Consider the following 19,844-nt stretch of genomic DNA (forward strand, 5'->3'; position numbering starts at 1 on the left):
TCTTTCTGGCAGTAACAAAATGACTTTTCTAACCAGGACAATTATTTTTTAGGGATAATTCTGTACTGTTCAGTGTTCAAGGAAGCTTCCTCCTATTTCCCACTAGAAATCTGATAACTAAGAAAGTTTTAACTTCTCTGTCTGTTTTGTTAATACAGTGAAGTTTTCTACTTGTGCAGAAATGCTTGAGAAGGAGCTAGTCAAATGATGTTGTGTGTGATAACTCTTTTCAATGTAATGTCACAATTATTCATGTAATTGTGAAACGCCTTGACAATTTTCACTTAAAACTGCAAGTCAGCAAAATGTGTATGTATATGCAGATATTTCCAGGAAGGTAGTTCTGTTAGGGTGGTTAAGTGAAACGCACTAAAATACCTGTGTTCAGCTTCAATTTTATAAGATACTTCCCAAATTTATGAACTGACAGAGACACTTCCAGTGTTTCAATCCTCATGGTTATGATCTGTGATAGTTAAGAAAGCAAATCAACATTACAGTAATGCTATCTAGCATCAGTAATTATAAACTTACATATAAGGGATAGTTTATCATCTATTAGGGAATGCATTTTTATTTTATTTTATTTTTTAAAATCATTTGAGGTTTATCAATTTTACATAAGAACTAAATTTGTTGTTAAAATGGGCATAAACATTTGTAATGTCAGTCTTCAGAATTCTATTAACTTGCCTGTTATCTTTTCTTAGTTATATCAATATAATTTTCACTTGAAAAATATTTGGTTAAGTTGCTTATTTACATTAAATAAACAATCTCTAGTGGCAGATAAAGGAGCGGATATGAGTGGCAAGCTTATGTTTTAGCAGTTCTCAGTCACTACCTACCTTGGAAACAGTAGTTACTATGGCTGAGATAAAAGCTAGTGATATAACTTTGTGTACCTGTACTCTCTACTGACCAAAAGTGKTTTTTTTCCTATTACTAGATGTCCTTCCCCCACCACTCCCTTGGTTGTAATACATCATAATAAGTTAAAGTACTTTTGAAACATAAAACCTTTTTCCAGATCTTGTTGTCTTGGTTATACTGACTCATATGCTTGTATATTATGATGTTTCACCTTCTGGATTATGAAACAGTGCACTCCTGTTGTTCCTCTTCTCTGCCCCAAGATGGTTTGGGAAATGAAACTTTCACCTGTGATAAGATAGTTATATCTGATATTTAATTTTCTAGTGTATGAACAAAATAATTAGACTATCCATAAATCCATTGCAATTTTTGTGTGTGACTATACATTAATATCTACCTCCTCTTCTGAATGAGAAATTGAGGGTGTGAAAAATACATACATTTGAGTAGTCTTCCAAGTGGAGAATAGCTTGGCCAAATTTCAGAAATGCTTAAGTGCATCCCCTGCAATTGATCCGAGACAGAATGGCAGAAGAAATTTAACTTATCTGTTACTATAAATATGGAGGATGTCGATATGTTAGGAGACTAAGCATTGTCAAAGAAACAGTCACGATAGTAGATTAGAGTAATTTTTTAATAGTGAACTCTTCGGATTTAAAGATCAACTCTCTTTCAAAATGTAGGTTGCCAGTTATCAAATAACTAAACAGAGTGTTGTATGAAGACAATCAGCATCTGCAAAAATGATAACAGGAACCCTATCTAAAGCATGAATTTTAGTCTATTAAAAGATCACTTGCAGTTAAAATTATCTACTGCTATCACAAATGTTTCTTGCTTTCAGTGTTATAAAAAATATTGATGGCAAAGTGAGTATTAATCCACTGAGAGAAGCAAAGACGTATGTTAATGGGAAACACATTCTAGACCCAACAGTTCTACATCATGTAAGTAATTGATTTATTTAAAGAGTAATATACATGTGTGTGGAACTTACAGTTGCATTAATATCACAATTTCTGTTGGCTTTTTCTTTTTAAGGCGGCTCTGGAACTTCTAAATATTTGACTCTTTCTTCTTGATTTCCACCCCAGCCCTATGTTTTAAGCACTGTACCTTTAACTGTAAGTCTAAAGTTATAGGTCGTTTTTCTCCCTCCTTCCTCCCCCTTGCAGGGTGATCGAGTGATCCTTGGGGGAGACCATTATTTCAGGTTTAATCATCCAGTAGAGGTTCAGAAAGTTAGAAGGCCATCTTGTGGGACTACGTTTCTGTATGATAGTCCAAAAGATTTTGAATTTGCAAAAAATGAGCTTCTTGTTGCTCAAAGAACACAGTAAGTATTGTATCTTCCTGTTCTAAAAATAAATTCAATTGCTAATGCAGCATTAAGTTCAAGAAATAGCGAAATAATTAATAACTATAACTTTCTTAAGTGAAAGTTGAAAAAAGCAAGATTATTGTTAACTCATTTTGCAGTGGAAATTGAAGTTCCAGACTTAGCTGAAATGCATGCTTAGGTATAAGAGGTGGTCACCACAATCCAGTCCAATCCTCAAGAATCCAGAAAACAATGCAAGAAATGCTAAGCTCCAGAGGTCCACAAGAGTAGTGTTTCTCTTCAGTGACATTTCTTCTCATATACATAATGAGTCGTAAATAGTACTTAGCGCTTCTAATATTTACTTTTGATGCTTCAGAGAAGATTAAAGTCTGAAAAGCAAATGTGCTAAGAAAATGAGAGGACACCAAAGCTACAACCTTGGTCTTCAACGACCGTGGGGAATTAAAGTGACATGGTGCACTGTTATTCCTACTTGTCCCATTCCTGGGAGTTACGAAGGTGCAAGCCTTATTGACTTGAAATATACTTTTCCAACCCATCTTAATGGGGGTTAGTGAGTTTCTATTACAGTTCTTAATTTTGTGGAAGAAGAGTAATAAAATAAATCTGGAAATCAAATATAGTTTAAAATGTTGCATTTCCTTCTCTTTTCCTGTGTCTGCATTTTTCCCTATGAAACTAAAAATACCTCGGCAAAGTAGAAAAGATGTAAAATAAATTTTCATTATTAAAATCAGAGGCTCTTGGGCATTACACCACCTGTTATGATAGAGAATATCATCTTTTTAGCTTCTGTGCAGCCTATTAGAGATTCAAGCCAGCATTCTAAATGTACAAAATTTACCACTTGTAGACTTGAGTCAGAAATTGAAGAGGCTCGACTCAAAGCCAAAGAAGAAATCATGCAAAGTATCCAAATTGCAAAAGAGATGGCTCAGCAAGAACTGACATCACAAAAAGAAGTTTATGAAAGCAAAATAAAATCACTAGAAGCAGAACTGGTGAGCTGTTGTTGCATCATTACATAAAACAGCATAATGTAGGTCTTATATAATTAAACAAAAAGCTGTAGTGTTATCTTTTCTGTTGTCTTGCATATAGCCACTTAGTGAATGCTAAGCCCCATTCTTCTTAAAAAAAAAAAAAAAAAAAAAAAAATTGAGCCTTTCTAACACAAGAAACTATAAAGCAGGTATCAGAATTATACACAATGATAAAGACTGAGTAGCTTATTTCCTAAATGTGCTATTGATGACATAAAGAACTCAGCTTGTGAACTGAGATATTGCCTTCCATTGCTGACAGCATGCTGAGTAATTCATAGGGCCCACATGTTTTCAATGCACTGAAGTGAAAATAAACTTTATGTGCCTTAAGGGATGGATCAGAAGGGCTATAGAAATGGTATATGTCCTCTAATCTGTCCTTTCTTGTATTAGAAAGAAGAATCTCATAAGAAGCAAATGCAAGAACTGAATAATCAAAAGGCTGCAAACAAAATACAGGAGCTAGAAAAGGCGAAGCAAGATCTTGAGCTAGAAGTACACTTCAACAAGAAGCGTTTGGAAATGGAGACATTAGCTACCAAGCAGGTAGTTTAAAAAACCAAGCTTTTCTTAGGTGATCAGTCGTGTTTTTTTAAATCATTTTTCTATATCCAAGTTAACTGCTGCTTCTTCAGAACTTTTCTTCTAAATGATTTTATGTGAGTAGACAGATGTCTTATTTACCCTTTGAATATGCTATTTTATTAAATCGGGAGATAAACTAGAACCAACCATGTTATTTCTTACATAACACGGACCATCTTGTTGATGTACCAAACTTTAGCGACTGTTGCCTGTGCCAAAAGTTGTGACGCAGGGCTTTAACTTAAGTAATGACTAAAATGTTAGTTTCTTTTTTTACTTAAGTATTTCTTAAGCATGTTGATATCTAAGTAAAACCAGAAAATTGTCAAAATTTGAAGACAAAGGGTTTCATACTGATATGGTAGATAAGTTTCCTTCTAAGAAGGAAAGATATATTTCTTTCTGTTCTAAGAGTCCTTAAAACAACAGCAACAAGATTTGCTGCTTGAATAATACTGCTAAGAGTTTTGTGGTGATTTTTTTTGTTTGTTTGTTTTYCTGCTTTTTTGTTTTTAGGCTCTGGCAGATCATACTATTCGTCATGCAAAGATACTTGAAGCTCTGGAAGCAGAAAAACAGAAGATTGCTGAAGAAATACAAACCTTTCAAAAGAATCGTGGAAGTGGGAATAAAACTATGACTAGTATGTCATAATGTCACAAGGGCAATGCAGATTTCTTTCACTCAGTGGGCTTGGATTTAGGAGTTTGGAGTCAGATGGTTTTTTCCTCTCTTCCTCTGACACTTCTAGTGTTTCTGAATGAAAATAATCTTATGGCTGGTATATGTTCCTTTCCCTTCTTAAGCCATATGTATCAGACAGTGCTAGAAGTTCTGTTTAAATCATATTTTAATCATATTTATCAGGTGGATATACACATAGTCTTGTACTTACCTCAATTACTAAGAAGTTCTTCCCCCATCTGGATGAACTGATTTGGAGTAACTCATTTTGGAAACTGGAGTACCAGAATAGATTGTGCTTAGTTTCCCGCCTCAGATTAGGCCAATATACAGTATCTGGTGTTATGTCTCTTATTTCTGAAATACCCCTCATCAACCTCTTTCTGTTGTTGTTATTATTTGTGATGTGTGGGGCTTTTCTTGTTTTGTTTTGTTTTGTCTTCAGGGTTAATTTGGCCAGAAGGGTCGGGTTTTTTAATATATTGGGAATCTATGGAACTGTTATTGGCTAAATATTTGTGGGTTCTTTTTTTTAACCTTTATGTTGTTGCCTCATGTTATGTTTGAACTATTTAATCATTATGTGCCGTATTCTGTATTAGTTCCACTTAACTGGAATTCTCTGAAACTATCAGTGATGATCAAGGAGGCCAATGCCATTAGTAATGAATTAGGGAAAAACACTGTTTTCTGCAGGTGAGTATTGGAGTTGCTTAATAGGGTATATGGAGATGGGGGAAAAGATTTTGGGATGTGCAGAGAGCTGTTTGTTTTTTCTCTTAAGAATTTCATTAAATTGTACRTGACAAATCAGTTTTACTAGCTAGCTTAGCTGCAGTGTTGAACTTGTTAGTTTAGGCTTGTTAGTGCRAAATGTGTATTTGAGATTAAGACTTTAAGGATGCATCTATATTACTCAATTCACTTTGGGTTGAGTGTGCTCTGGAAGTGAATTTCCTGATGCCTGTGCATGCCATGCTTTGGCTTACATATTTGAGTGATCCTAGGGCACGCAAACTGCATTACTTTTGGGCAATTAGAGGACAAACTGGCTGCTAGTGATGTTCACTTCATAGACCACAGTAGAGATAGTCCAAAGCAAAAACCTCAGAATGTGGATATTGAGTGCTTGGGACCAGCTGTTTCACTCTACAGATCTTTTTCTATGCCGCGCTTCTTGCTAATCGTAGTGGAAGTGTTCACAAAGTGGACCTGTGTATTGGCTGGGTGTGCTCAGTTTGAGATACACTAGTGCTTTACAATGGCAGAAGACTGTCCTCACAGGGGAAAAAACTCTGCTGGTTTTTAAAAACTACCACAGTAAATGCAGCTATCCTAGAAGTTTCTAAGGTGTACGTGTACAGTTGTGTTGTTCGGGTGTTGTCTCTTCATGCCTATCAATAGGAACTCTGCTAATAGAAGTCTGTAGCGTATATTTGGTTCCGAGTTTGTTGAGGGCCAGGAATTTATCTGCTAGTTCAGATGTTTTCTTCTGAATGCAAGAATTTCTTCCCCTTCCCCCCCTTTCTATAAAAATAACTTAATCTTAACGGACACACTAATGTTTGTGGTTTTGTGAGAAACATGATGTCCCAAGCATCATGTTGTATCTGTGCTTGTAATGAAGCAAATTCTTAGCCTCAGTATGATTTCCCCCCCCCMAAAAAAATACTTTATTTACTTTAGAAGTATAGTTGTTTCTTTGTCTTCATTTTTAAAAAATTATTATTTAAAAAATTTTTTCTCAAATTCTTAGGCATGACAAAATCGATGATAAAACAGGAACAGCAACTGTTCAGGTACAGGTTCGTAATATCAAACTGGGAATTGCAACTTTCTGGAGCATGGAGAAATTTGAATGCAAACTAGCAGCATTGAAAGAACTTTATGAGGTCTGTAAGAACCAAAGAAAAAACACTAATAATCATAAATACTTTGTCAAAGATAGTATTTTGATAATCATACAGGAGGAAAATCAGGAGGCTTTCTTATCTGATCTTTAACAAAAAGACACTGGATTTTTTTTAATTAAAAAGAACAAAAAAAAGTATGATATATATACACATATATACATACATACAAAATATATACATATGATAAGAGATGAGTTTGAATTTGTTCTGTGCTTCAGTATGTGATTCTCCTGATTATATAAGTTCTTGTCTTCCCAATATCTGTGTTATGCGTAGCCTGGAACAGTGTTGAAAAATTAGTAGAAAAATGATTCAAATATATAGACAAGTATTGAGATGTTTACTATTTCTGAAGGTAAATCATTTTCTGGAGTAAATAACATACTTGAAGTTTGCAAAGGAAGAAATCCCAATTGTTGGAGCTCTAAAAATATTTTCATGGTAGGGAAAAATATGAAGGCATTTTATGCTTTGGAACTGACTTTTTTCCTCTCTTAAATAATTACATCTAGTTAAAGAATTATACTTTACTGTTTGAAAAAATAACTTCATATTTATTTGTTTATGTATTTGAAATAAACTTCCCATGATTTGTCCAAAATAGAAAAAAAGGTATCAAAGGAAAAAAGGGGAAAAAACTGAGGAAACATTCCCTTATGATATTACTTTGTAATATGTAACTATACCAAGTGGCAGAAGTATATTTTGATGTATTTTGATTAATTACTAAGAACTGTTTGGATCTTGGCAATAATGGAGATTGTATTCTACTCCACATGAAAAAATATGGCTAAAACTGTTGCACTCATACCTCAAGTTAGCTGGCAGTCAGCTATCTTCTAAATTAGACATATCCTAACAAAAACAGTACTGCTACCACTATTAGAACATCTGTTTTCTTCATCTCTATGTTGTATCTGTTTACTATAACATTAGTCCTCTGTTTAATCCCTCATTCTTTTGTTTTCCAGAATAATGATGGTAACAAAGCTGCTGATGTATTTTATGACCCTACTGATGAGTGGGAACCTGACCTTTCAGCTGCTTCCGTTTCCTCTTTTTCCAGAAGAAGGTAACTTTTTTTTTTGTAGCTCCTTCCTTTACCTATATTTAAAACAAAGTAAAAGTTACTAACTTGTGTAATTATCTAAATAAATATGCTTCAGAGCCATTAACATAACTTTACATTTATTGATTCTTCTTTTACCTTCTTATAATGTGGAACTTAAATGAAAAGTTATGTGAATATTTGTGATGAGGGGGAGTTAGACTAAATGGGTTGTCTTGCTTTGGTTTACTGGCTTCAATCACGAAATGTGGTTTTTTTGCTATGCAACGTGTTGCCAGTGCAATATTGCTAATAAAAATTGCATGCCCACTAACAAAACCAGTTTGGCAGATTAAACAGCAGTGTTTCTGAGGTCAGGCATGGCATATATGCAATGTATGGCTGGTCAGTTCCACAGGGCTTTATGCATAACCAATTGGCAATTGGTTGGAGGTGATTAACAATTATGGGGTAATTACCCATGTCTTGTGCCAGCTGCTGAGTGCCTGCACAGTCACCTGGTGAAGTAGTGGGGGAAATAATTCAAGTGAAAACATAGCTTGACAGAAAAACATTTCCAGCCAGATCAGTGCAATGTGTGGCTGCACAGATGCTTTTGGTTTTAAATGCAGAGGGTACTGTGGCAACTGGGTAAGCCAGTCTAGATGTTCAGCAATGCTTACTCATGGACTTTAACCTTACTCCATTGCATGTAAGGTTAAAAGTGGAGGAATAATATGTATTTGAAAGCTTACTAAACTCTTAAAATTCTTTAACATGTGTTTTCTTTATCTAACACCTTTTCTATCAAAAATTTACTATTTAACTTTTTATCTTTTCTCCAAACTAATCAGTTTCTGTTATGTCTTAAGGATACTAGTAATCTGTATACATTTTCCAGGAAAAAAAACAGATTAAAACTTTGAGTTTAAAATGGAAGAAAAGAGCAAACTTTTCTCTACACACTTTTTTTTTTTCTTTGGATGGGGATTATTTTAAGCAATCTAAGAATTGGACAACATTCCTATATGATGGAAAAACTAAAATGGGCATTTTTTTAGGTAATCTATTACACTGACCTATGTGCAAGAATAGCTTCTTATAGGCTCTCCAATGGATATATTAATAATAAAATAAAAATTAACAGTATGTTTTATTAGAGATTAAATTTTGTGGAAATAAAACAGCTGTGTTTATTCCTCTGTATTTTAGTTGCTAGTAGTGCTTCTGTTCATTCATTCTTATCTTCTTATCCCTTCTTGTAGGGAAGAAATAGTAGCAAAAAATCCCCAAACCCAAAGGTATATTTGGTCAAAATGTGTGTAAGGTTTTCTAAACCATGTATTTAGGAATCATCAGTGCAGAGTAAGGTGTGTGTTTTTTAAGGTTTTCTTCATGTTTCCATAATTTGAAAGCAYTGTTTTTAAAAAAGAGTAAATTGCAGCTGGCCTGGGACCTTATAAGTTTTAGCCTTGTCACAAGTTTTATGACTGAATTGCAAACTCCTGCAAACTGTAGCTTGTAATGTAAATGCTGACAGATGCTTAATTATAGCTTTACTAGTGGGTAGCAGTCCAATGATTACTGTGATTCTGCAGTAAAGCAGGCCAGTTTAGCTGACTAAGTTTTGGAAAGCATTCCTGACAGTTCAAAGTAAATAGAAGTTATCTGAAAATAATATGATGGGTGAACAACAACTTTATTTTTAGTTTAAATACTCTTTTAATGCTAGAATAATGTTGGAACACTCTTCCTTGTCTGAAGCTGCCTTCTGGACAGTGCAAGACTGCTATAGTTGTGCACTGTTGAATCTCAGAAGTGTATTTGGTTTTGTTTTGCCTATTTTAAAAATGCAACAGTAGAAATAGAACAGAAAAAGAAAAGGTACCGGAACGCCGGGTATCGGTGTTCTGCGCTGCATTGACAGCGGTTAGCTGAGGCGGCTCACACGTACTAGGGAAAAGAGAATGAATTTCATGTGCTACTCCAGGGTTTGCCGCTTCTGATGCATGTAGTGCAGGGCGCAGCAAGGCAGGCGCTGGCAAAGGGGAGGCCAGCGGGAGCCGGGCGCTGCTCTCCCTGGAGCCAGCCAAGCCCCAGGGCTGAGCGAGGCAAGCAGGGCCGCTCCGGGGCTGGTGGCCGGGCTCAGCCTGCAGGCTGGAATTTGACAGGCGAGGCTGTGGTGGCCAGGTCCCAGGCCACGCTGGGAAGTCAAGGCTGCCGGTCAGGGTCCGGATCAACAGGGGCCATGGCCAGGCACAGGCATGGCTGCACCACAGCTGCAAGGTAAATTGGGCAGGGCCAAGGGCATGAGACTGAGCTTCAGTGCAGCTCCCTGGAGGCATGGGGGAGCCCCTCATGAGCCTCCTTCCAGCTTTTTAACATATTAAGGGCTAGCTGAGGCTCCTCAAACAGTTCCCTCCTGTCAAGAGAGCTGGTCTTGAGTGCAGGCAAGTAAATCCCCAGCACCAGCCCCAAGAACCTGCATAAGATTGTCCAACCAGCAACAGCAAGCTTCATGGAACTTGTCTTTTATCAAAACAAACAAATGAAAAGCTCATCTGGCTTTGTAAAAGCAATTTATCCTGTCCAGCAAACAAGATTCAAAAGAGCCAACAAGTCTGCATTCCGTGGTCTGAGTAGTTAGGAAAGAAACACTTGTTTTTTCTCAGGTTCTGGAGAATTACCCAGTAATAAAACAGTAGCCTAGAAAGGGGAATGTAAACTGGTGGTCCTGCTTTAAGGGACTTCCAGCATACTCAAACTGAAGGCAGGGCATGCTGTATGCCACTGCTCCAGTGACTCTTCTGGAAAAATGGTAACTTACATTTCCTGAAAATCCTGTTCTCTGATCACAATTTCTTGGCTGAAGTTGCACATAAAGTCAGAGTCCACTTGTTCTTAACTCATCAGAGGCATAGCAAGGACAGAAGAAAAGGAAACCCTTAGGAGCAAATTTGTCCAAGCCTTGCTGTTTACTGCTGTTGCTGCCTTGCCCAAAATGAATAATTTCAGGTCCAGCATCAACAAGCAAGAACCTGAGGAAATTAAGCAGGATCCATCCTGTGTTGGCTTGCTTTCACTCTAATTTAGGTTCTGTGTTTACCAGTTTCAGTGAGTAGGTGGGCTTTTGGTTTGTCTGATGTCTGTTAATTTTCATTGAACCTTTGGTGGAGGGAGGTGGGGCAGAGGGAGTGATAATCTTTTAAAATAAATTTTCCATGTCTTCATCCTTTCTTAGAAGCAGAAGTTTCATGAAGAACAGGAGAATTTCTGGATGTTTGTCTGATGTAAAATTATACCCAGTCCAGAATATTCAAACTTCTTATATAGCAGGTACTTGCTATACAGCAGATTACTTTTCATGTCATACTGAGAAACTTGAAACTCCTACATACTGATAGAACATATGCACTTCTAATTATTTAAAAAAAAACAAAACCCCAAATGGTAGGTTTGTAAACAAAGTGGAAAATGTTTTGTTTGTAATATCATCAACTTTAGAATGCAAGTAATAATGTTAATAGCGCATCTTTTTGTCTTTGTGAAACGCTTTCTTAGGGTAAACATTTCCTGACCTGTGCGTAGACCTTCATGTTGAGCAATTTGCCTAAAACATTACTCTGCTTAACTATGCAGGTTAAATGAAGAATGCTGATAGTTCACCTGACTAGTTGCTCCGTCAGACACTGAATCCCAACACAAACATTTGGAGACTTTGCTTGAGTTGTTGCTACTCATTCAACTGCTGAGATTCCCCTAGATATTCATTCTCTCTCTCCCTCCCTCCCTTCCCTTTTTAAACCCTCCCAGGTATTAGATGCTTCACTCTCCCAAATATTTTATACAGTAAGCTATTTTAAATTGGCTGGTGCATGTTCGTGTGTGTGTTTTTTTTTCTTTTATCTCTTCATAGGTTCTGTAGTTGGTAAGATGGATTCATGCTAAAAACTTTCACTCTGGAATTTGTACTAACGGAATACAGAAACTATGCAAGCTTTCTTGTGTACATATTTCTATTTTTTCCAACTATTTTTATCTTTAGTAGTTAAACATTTGTAGAAGAAGCAGTATAAAATAGTCATTACAAAGATTGTCTCTCTGCTTGCTCCTACAGCCAAGAAACTCTTGATAGGTTTTGCCTTTATGTCAATACAGGCTCACCAAACAAATCCAACATATGCCCAAGCTCTTCTGAATTGTTTATTCCTGGAATTTGCAAAGAATCTGTAAGTTCAGCTTTAGATTTGCTGGAACAGAATCATGAAGGAGGAAAGAGCATAGCAGATAATCTCCTAACTAATTTGTTTACCATTTTCACTGGAGTATCTGCCATTTCAAAAGCCTATGAACAGCAAGATGAAGAATGTCAAGAGAACAGTAAGTCTTTTTGATAAATATTAAATTAAATATTACTTTTTTCTCTTTCAGATCTGAAAACATTCATATATTTGCCTATAGAAAGAATAAATCTTGCTACTTTCATTTGCAGAGCAGAGCTTGTAATAAATCTCGGTTTTTGTTGTTTTTTGTTTTTAGTTTTTCTTCTTGATCGTGCTGCTCAGTCCTATGGCATCAGAATTATCTCCGCTTTTGACCAGCTTGTGGTTCTAACCAAGCTTTGGCTTAACAGTGTCCAAAAGTGCTCCACATCTATAAAAACTGAGGAGGAATTAAAACAGGAAGTAAAGAACTTGGGAGGTTATATACAGTTACTGTTGCAGGTAAAGTGTATATATCACAGAATCACAGAATCGCTGAGGTTGGAAGGGACCTCTGAAGATCATCTAGTCCAACCCGCCTGCTCAAGCAGGGTCACCTAGAGCAAGTTGCACAGGATTGCATCCAGGCGCGTTTTGAATATCTCCAGAGAAGGAGACTCCACAACCTCTCTGGGCAACCTGTTCCAGTGCTCTGTCACCCTCACAGTGAAGAAGTTTTTTCCCATGTTCAGATGGAACTGTCTGTGTTTCAGTTTGTGCCCGTTGCCTCACGTCCTGTCACTGGGCACCACTGAAAAGAGTCTGGCTCCATCCTCTTGACACCCTCCCTTGAGATATTTGTATGCACTGACAAGATCCCCCCTCAGCCTTCTCTTCTCCAGGCTAAACAGGCCCAGCTCTCTCAGCCTTTCCTCATAAGAGAGATGCTCCAATCCCCTAATCATCTTTGTAGCCCTTCACTGGACTTGCTCCAGTAGTGCCACATCCCTCTTGTACTGGGGAGCCCAGAACTGGACACAGTACTCCAGATGTGGCCTCACCAGGACTGAGGAGAGGGGGAGAATCACCTCCCTCGACCTGCTGGCAACACTCTTCCTGATGCACCCCAGGATACCATTGGCCTTCTTGGCCACAAGGGCACATTGCTGACTCATGGTTAACTTGGTGTCCACCAGCACTCCCAGGTCCTTTTCAGCAGAGCTGCTTTCCAGCGGGTCAACCCCCAACCTGTACTGGTGCATGGGGTTATTCCTCCCTAGGTGCAGGACTCTGCATTTGCCTTTGAACTTCATGAGGTTCCTCTCCRCCCACCTCTCCAGCCTGTCCAGGTCTCTCTGAATGGCGGCACAGCCCTCTGGTGTATCAGCCACTCCTCCCAGTTCTGTATCGGCAGCAAACTTGCTGAGGGTGCACTCTGACCCTTCATCCAGGTCACTGATGAAGAAGTTGAAGAAGACTGGACCCAGGACTGACCCCTGGGGGACACCGCTAGCTACAGGCCTCCAACTAGACTCTGCGCCGCTGATCACATCCCTCTGAGCTCTGCCATTCAGCCAGTTCTCAATCCACCTCACTGTCCACTCATCTAACCCACACTTCCTGAGCTTGTCTATGAGGATGCTATGGGAGACAGTGTCAAAAGCCTTGCTGAAGTCTAGGTAGACAACATCCACTGCTCTCCCCTCATCTACCCAGCCAGTCATTCCATCATAGAAGGCTATCAGATTGGTTAGGCATGATTTCCCCTTGGTGAAGCCATGCTGACTACTCCTGATCACCTTCTTGTCCTCCACATGCTTGGAGATGGCCTCCAGGATGAGCTGCTCCATCACCTTTCCAGGGATGCAGGTGAGGCTGACTGGCCTGTAGTTCCCTGGGTCCTCCTTGCCCTTTTTGAAGACTGGGGTGACATTGGCTTTCTTCCAGTCCTCAGGCACCTCTCCTGTTCTCCATGACCTTTCAAAGATGATGGAGAGTGGCTTAGCAATAACATCCGCCAGTTCCCTCAGCACTCGTGGGTGCATCCCATCAGGGCCCATGGATTTGTGGGTGTCAAGTTTGCCTAAATGATTTTTAACCCAGTCCTCCTCAACCAAGGGAAAATCTTCCTTTCTCTGGACTTTCTCTCTTGTCTCCAGGGTGTGGGATTCCTGAGAGCTGGTCTTAGCAGTAAAGACTGAAGCAAAGAAGGCATTCAGTAACTCTGCCTTCTCTGCRTCCTTCGTCACCCACCCCATTCAGTAGTGGGCCCACATTTCCTCTAGTCTTCCTCTTGCTACTGATGTATTTGAAGAAGCCCTTCTCGTTGTCCTTGACATCTCTCACCAGATTTAATTCCAAATGAACCTTAGCCTTCCTCAGCGCATCCCTGCATACTCTGACAATGTTCCTATATTCCTCCCAAGTGGCCTGTCCCCCTTTCCACTTTCTGTATACTTCCTTCTTCTGGTTGAGTTTTACCAGGAGCTCCTTGCTCATCCAATATTCTAGAAAAAGACAAGAGAATTGCGTGGAGAGATTCTATGCCATTGATATGATATTGACCACAAACTTACTAAAACCAGTCAAACGGCACACGCAGTCACAAATGGACTGACCTAAGTGAGATGAATAATGAAGGGTATTTTTGTACTAGCTAAACTGGTACTTTCATATGCTAGTTGAGAGCAGCGCAGACTTGTGTGTGCCCAGGCCCTGAAAATAGTATAAGTTTGTCAGTATGGTATCAATCCTGAGCTGGTAAGTCCTGCCTCCTAAGCTTGACATAAAATCACTTTGATGCATCTCTTGTGTGTTTTTGTGGGCTGTGCTGTGTGTGGGGATTTTTTTGTGTTTGCTTATTTTTTGGAAGGGGAGGGGTCTCCTTTGTGTATGGTTTTTAGACCTATCACAACTACTATTAGCTGGGTTGTCTCTGCTTCTTCCTTTGAGTGTCCCAGGAATCCTCAAAAGTGTCTAACTTGGTTTTTGTCATAACTTTGCTTTTCTAAAATGTCAGATAAGAATATCAGTCATATATAGTGCTTCCTGCCCCCCCCCCTTTAAAAAAGATAAAAGGGGAAAACAAAATATGCAGTGGTAAGAGTTAATGCTATTTTAGATTATCTTTAGAGTGCTACTGTTTATAAACTTATAAAAACCAATGGCCAGTAAATATTATTCTTGTTAATGCTACAGTCTTGTGCACAGAATTTCTTTTTTAATATTCTGTAGTATAACGATAGCATTCTTCTTTGTGGTTGCAAGGCATTGGCTTTCCTTTTAGTTGTGGTGGTTGAGTCACTACAAATGGGAAGATATAAAGCTGAAAATGCTTGAAGATAAACTATTGTGCAATAGAAAATGCGTGCTTTTTGACCACAGATGCTTTCTAGCTTGAATGAATGATATGCCTTCATTTCTCAGGGATGTTCTTCAGATATATCCTCAATGGTAATGGAAGCATGGAACAAAGTAAACCAAACGCTAAGACAAATAATGAAATATATAGGACACTTGGCAGTACTCACAAGAGCTGATATTTGCTCTTCTGAAGAGAACGTTACTGCAACTAGCCTACAGGTGAAAAGAAATGTTATCACATACAGTGACTTTCTAGATGAGTTTCAGAAAAATATTTAAGTGCAAGACTTTACTTTTTTTCTCAATATCTTTTGAATTTCCCTTATTCTTTGTGCCTGTATATCCTAGAATATAGAATTTAAAAACAAAGTAACTTTAATGTTGACATACACATTTACTGTGCTCAAAAGTATAGTGAGTTCCATGTAACAGAATTTGATCTTCATAACATTTCTCAATCAATTGACTTAAATATTTTCAGTGTTTGTCTAATGCTTCGTTTTTATGGAGAGACTGGATGTGTGTTTAATGCCCTTGAAATGTTATATTAAAAAAAAAAAAACTTTAAATCTGTATAATTTGCGCCTATAAAGAGAAGGAAATACTGTGCTTTTAGAACCGTATTTACACTGAGATAGTACAAGTATAACTATTTAAATGAAGCTCAGTACTTATTTTAGTTATCTGTGAGTAAGGCAACCTTTCAAAGGCTTGCCACTGTTTTCAGATTTGTAGTGCATTGATTTTTTCAGAAATCTGAAGAAAGGTAGAAAAAGGAAGTTACAGAGCTGAGCCTATAAGGTCCAAAGCACACACATGGTTGAAYAGACTAGCACTGACCAATTTGCTTAACACAGAATCTTGTTTCTAGCTCATTACATAAAATCTGTTTTAGTTCAAGGCCATAGCAATTACTTTAACTGTTTTGTTTTGAACCTTTCTTTTAGAAAGACTTTGTACTTGCCATTTACAGTGGAGTAGGCTCGGGACTGGAGCTTCTTATGGATACAGTACAGGAAAAAGCAAGAGTGGTGCAGAAAGAACTGGTGAAACAATATCCACAAAATGAGGTGAGATGAAAATGAGATTAAAAACTATTAGTGCATCGTCTTGGAGCCACTCCATCAATTCTTTTTATTTTCCAGCAATTCTGTCAGTAATTGTATTCCTACTATAAACATTTCCAGACAGATTTGAGATGGGTGGTACTACACTGATTGTAATCTTGCAGAGATTTTTACACTGCAGAGTCTTTTACTACCTGTAGGCTGAACACATGAATGTATTTTATTCAGAATTTTTTTTTTTTTCTATGTGTTGGACGGCACTTTGTACAAAATCTCACTGTGTTTCCCTAGTTCCWTTGTCACATGGGGTAACCATGAAAGAGAGGGAGAATATGAAAATTAGCAGAAAGGTTCAAATAGACCTATTATTCTGTTAACTACTGTTAAATTTATTTTGTAAAAAGTTTTAATATTTAATATATAGCAATGGCTTATGAACCTAAAAGCTAAGGTTTGTTATTTCTTATTGATAATTGCAGACACCTCTACTATTACTGTACTTGGTGTTAGGAAAACGGTTAGAAAGTTTAAAAAACTTTATTTTGTCACACACTGCTCTTACAGTGTTGGTCCCAAACAGCATACTAACTAAGTATCCAAGTAGTTCAGTTTTATCTTTTAAGAACTAGTCTTCTCATGTGCTTAATGCTTAACAGATGCTGAAGCACTTTCTTGAATTGGGGCCTTTACGGCGAAAATGGTTGACTGAAGCAGCTGATACCACAAATGCAGAAATATCCTGCTCATTTTAGTGTCATTTACTGGAATCAGGGCTGACTTTCAAATACTTTCCAGGTTGCTAAGCAGCAGTGCTGTTTTAATTTAAACAGCTTCTTTATAACATTTTATAGGATAATTACAGCAAATGTACTTATAATTTGTTAATGAGTTGGTCCTGTGACCTTTCAAGCTTACTGTAATAAGAAAAGATATTGCACCAATGTAAAGCTTTTATGTCTATGTTAAGACCTCAATCTAATTATTTTTGTAATTTTTATTATGAATGATTAGGAATATCCCTTCTTAAAAGATTCATGCTTAAAGTTTTTCTCCCTAGATAGCAGTTGTGATGTTTTACTACATTAAATAGTTCATATGCTTTCATACAAAAGCATTTTAATACACTTCAAGCTTATTTTTTCAGAATACTTAAATCAGAGCTGTATTTAATTAAAAAAAAAGACAAGCTGTGGAGGATCAGCTCTTATGTGAAATAAACATACTTTTATGAGTATGTGTTTGGTATATCTTAATACTTCAGGCCGAACAGCCATCCTTACATGCTGAATTCAGTAAAATATGTTTTTAATTAACTCTTTGACAGGGGGGACAGACATTTGCTTTTTTTGAGAAGTGGCACAACTATTTTAAGCCCCAGCCTGTTATTTAGGGCTCTTACCATTTTTGTTTAGGTGACAGCAAGGAATACTAGAGTTATGCAAAGGAGAGTATAAGGATAAGCACCCCATTTAAAATATTTCTGTGACTGTATACTTGTAGAGTTGTGTGCACATTCCAGTAGGCAAGTTGGAGTAGCCCTTGGAAATGGGCCGCTCAGTGGGTAAGCCRTGTCCACAGAAAGGCAGGCTGGCTGGCTTCCGCGGCAGGATTTTGGAAAGGTTGAAATGTTTTTCAGCAAGATATTAGGCACATAGTGTACGTGCTCCCTTCCAGTGTTAGGATAGGCAAGAGGCTTGTTCTGCCTCTTTTCCTCTGTGAAAAAACCTGTTTTGGACAGATAGCATGTGAGGCCAACGGCTTCACCTGTGTGTGAGCAATCCTGTCCTCTGCCTTGGGGAGGGGTGGGGGGGTGTCTTTTTTCTTCCTTCCCCCCCTTCTTCCTTCCCCCCCTTCTTCCTTCCCCGTTCAGGAATTTGCAGGACTACAGTCAATAAGAAAGTATCCTTAGTGAGCTGGGGTATTTATAATGCATATTTCTTGAAGAATTTGTTTTCATTCAAAAATAAGTCTGTAACAGTGACTTGGGATAAATGGTTCAAATCTGATTGACAGGAGTGATAGGCTTGTTGTTTCAAGCAAAACAAAAACTTCTTCCTACTCTGGTTTTCACTACTGTTAGTCTTGATCCTACAGGCAACAGTGGAACCAGTAAAAATCTTTATTCCTATCTGCTTAGTCAAGTCTTGAACGCTCCATGTCCCTAGGGAAAGGCGTTGAGCAGCCTGCTCGCCGAGCAGCAGTGTGTTGGCTTGCAGCCCATTGCTGCACAGCTGCGGGGTCCTTTGTGTGTCCTGCTGGGGGAAGCTCATGTGAAGTCTGAAAACTCTTGGGTGTTGAGCTTGCCCCTGCTGCCTAGTGTGACTGTGGGGTTTTATTTTTTTATTTTTTATTTTTTAACTTATTGGAGAATTTTTCTTTGGCAAATACTTAGGTTTGCTCATATGATCCTCCTGTAATAAGAGATATTTAAAACCTTCCATATATAGTTAAAAATGTTCTCTACCAGCTAACCTTTTTCTTTCTTTCTTTTTTTCCTTTTTTTTCTCCCCCTCATTTGAGAAATTGCATGCTGTTACCGGAAATTCACACTTTTCATTGCTTCTGCTTTTGAATGTTTTCCTTGTTACTATGCTGGTATTCATTGCTATGCTTCTAAATTATTGATGGATACTTATTGTATCTTGAATCAAGTGTACAATAAAATTAAAAGTGTGTTTTTGTTTTTGTTCCCCCCCCCTCCAGATTCAAAATCAAATAAAGGACAATGCTGTGGCTTTAGCCAGATTCCTTGAAAATAACATATTTTATTGCAGAAAGGTAAGGGAAATGTTTCACAAAATATGTGGTTTGAAGGCTGGGGTTTAATTTTAAAAGATGTATTTAACAAAAAGGAGGAACTAAAACTACCCTTTATATATTTGTAATTGCATGATAGCACTTCCTATGATAGTTAGCACTTTTGTGACTGGAACACTGTAATTTTTTGGCCATCTTACTTCAACCCCAAACTACTTGATTTTAATTTTACTTGTAGTGTCTCTGGTATTTTTATATATAAATAWTTATTTATTTATTTATTTATTTGAATGTGTTCATTATGAACAGCCTGACAACTTTTTTAATTTGAAAGCCTCAGGTTCAATAATGCTGCTGTAATTGTGATAAAGTAGCTACTGCAGTAGTTTATGGCTACAGTTATTGGCATTTTGAATCAAAAGCTGGAGAGAGAATTTAATCTATCTTGTAAATGTGAAAACTTTTCTAGATTTTATGGTTCCACTTGCGCTTTTTTTTTTAAGGATTTCAAAAATTGCGCTTTCTTCAGAGTTATCGTATGTTCTGTGAGTTAGCATCACTTTCATTTTGCGTTTCAGTGTTGGCCTGTTTTGCGAGACTTGAATTCGTAATAGTATATTAAGCATTGAACACTTCTATCATTTATTTGGGTCTTCTCAAGCAAATTTCTCTTTATTAACACAGAAAGAAGTAGGATCTCAGTTACCAGAGGAAGAATGTGTATATCAGGAAATAAAGAAAAACATGAACATTGCTGCAAAATATTTGGAATTGGAGCAGTGCCTAGCTGAAGTCTATCAGATTGTTTCTTCTACATTACAAGGTATTTAGCTGGATTATTGCCTGTCTTGACAGTAACCTGTAGCCTAAAGGAGACCAGTAAGGCAAGAAGGAGGGAGGACTGTTTGGTCTCTTTTTTTGCAAAATATTGCATTTGATTCTTCTTGCTTTTGTT

The 19,844-nt window shown here is 37.6% G+C and overlaps 1 protein-coding gene across 1 annotated transcript in view; it reads left to right on the forward strand.

Moving 5' to 3' along the window:
* Positions 1-19,844, forward strand: part of KIF14 (kinesin family member 14) — a 39,492-nt gene that overhangs the window by 16,359 nt on the left and 3,289 nt on the right. Inside the window, exons 15-29 of the mRNA XM_026087882.1 lie at positions 1,724-1,826; positions 2,055-2,215; positions 3,078-3,225; positions 3,664-3,816; positions 4,372-4,498; positions 5,142-5,235; positions 6,296-6,431; positions 7,424-7,524; positions 10,742-10,836; positions 11,659-11,880; positions 12,040-12,224; positions 15,129-15,284; positions 16,013-16,135; positions 18,836-18,910; positions 19,574-19,712. Of these exons, the coding sequence (XP_025943667.1) occupies positions 1,724-1,826; positions 2,055-2,215; positions 3,078-3,225; positions 3,664-3,816; positions 4,372-4,498; positions 5,142-5,235; positions 6,296-6,431; positions 7,424-7,524; positions 10,742-10,836; positions 11,659-11,880; positions 12,040-12,224; positions 15,129-15,284; positions 16,013-16,135; positions 18,836-18,910; positions 19,574-19,712 (2,018 nt within the window). The remainder of the gene's footprint in view (positions 1-1,723; positions 1,827-2,054; positions 2,216-3,077; positions 3,226-3,663; positions 3,817-4,371; positions 4,499-5,141; positions 5,236-6,295; positions 6,432-7,423; positions 7,525-10,741; positions 10,837-11,658; positions 11,881-12,039; positions 12,225-15,128; positions 15,285-16,012; positions 16,136-18,835; positions 18,911-19,573; positions 19,713-19,844) is intronic.

The sequence above is a fragment of the Apteryx rowi genome, unplaced genomic scaffold, assembly GCF_003343035.1.
Source record: "Apteryx rowi isolate R43461 unplaced genomic scaffold, aptRow1 scaffold_74, whole genome shotgun sequence".
Taxonomy (NCBI): domain Eukaryota; kingdom Metazoa; phylum Chordata; class Aves; order Apterygiformes; family Apterygidae; genus Apteryx; species Apteryx rowi.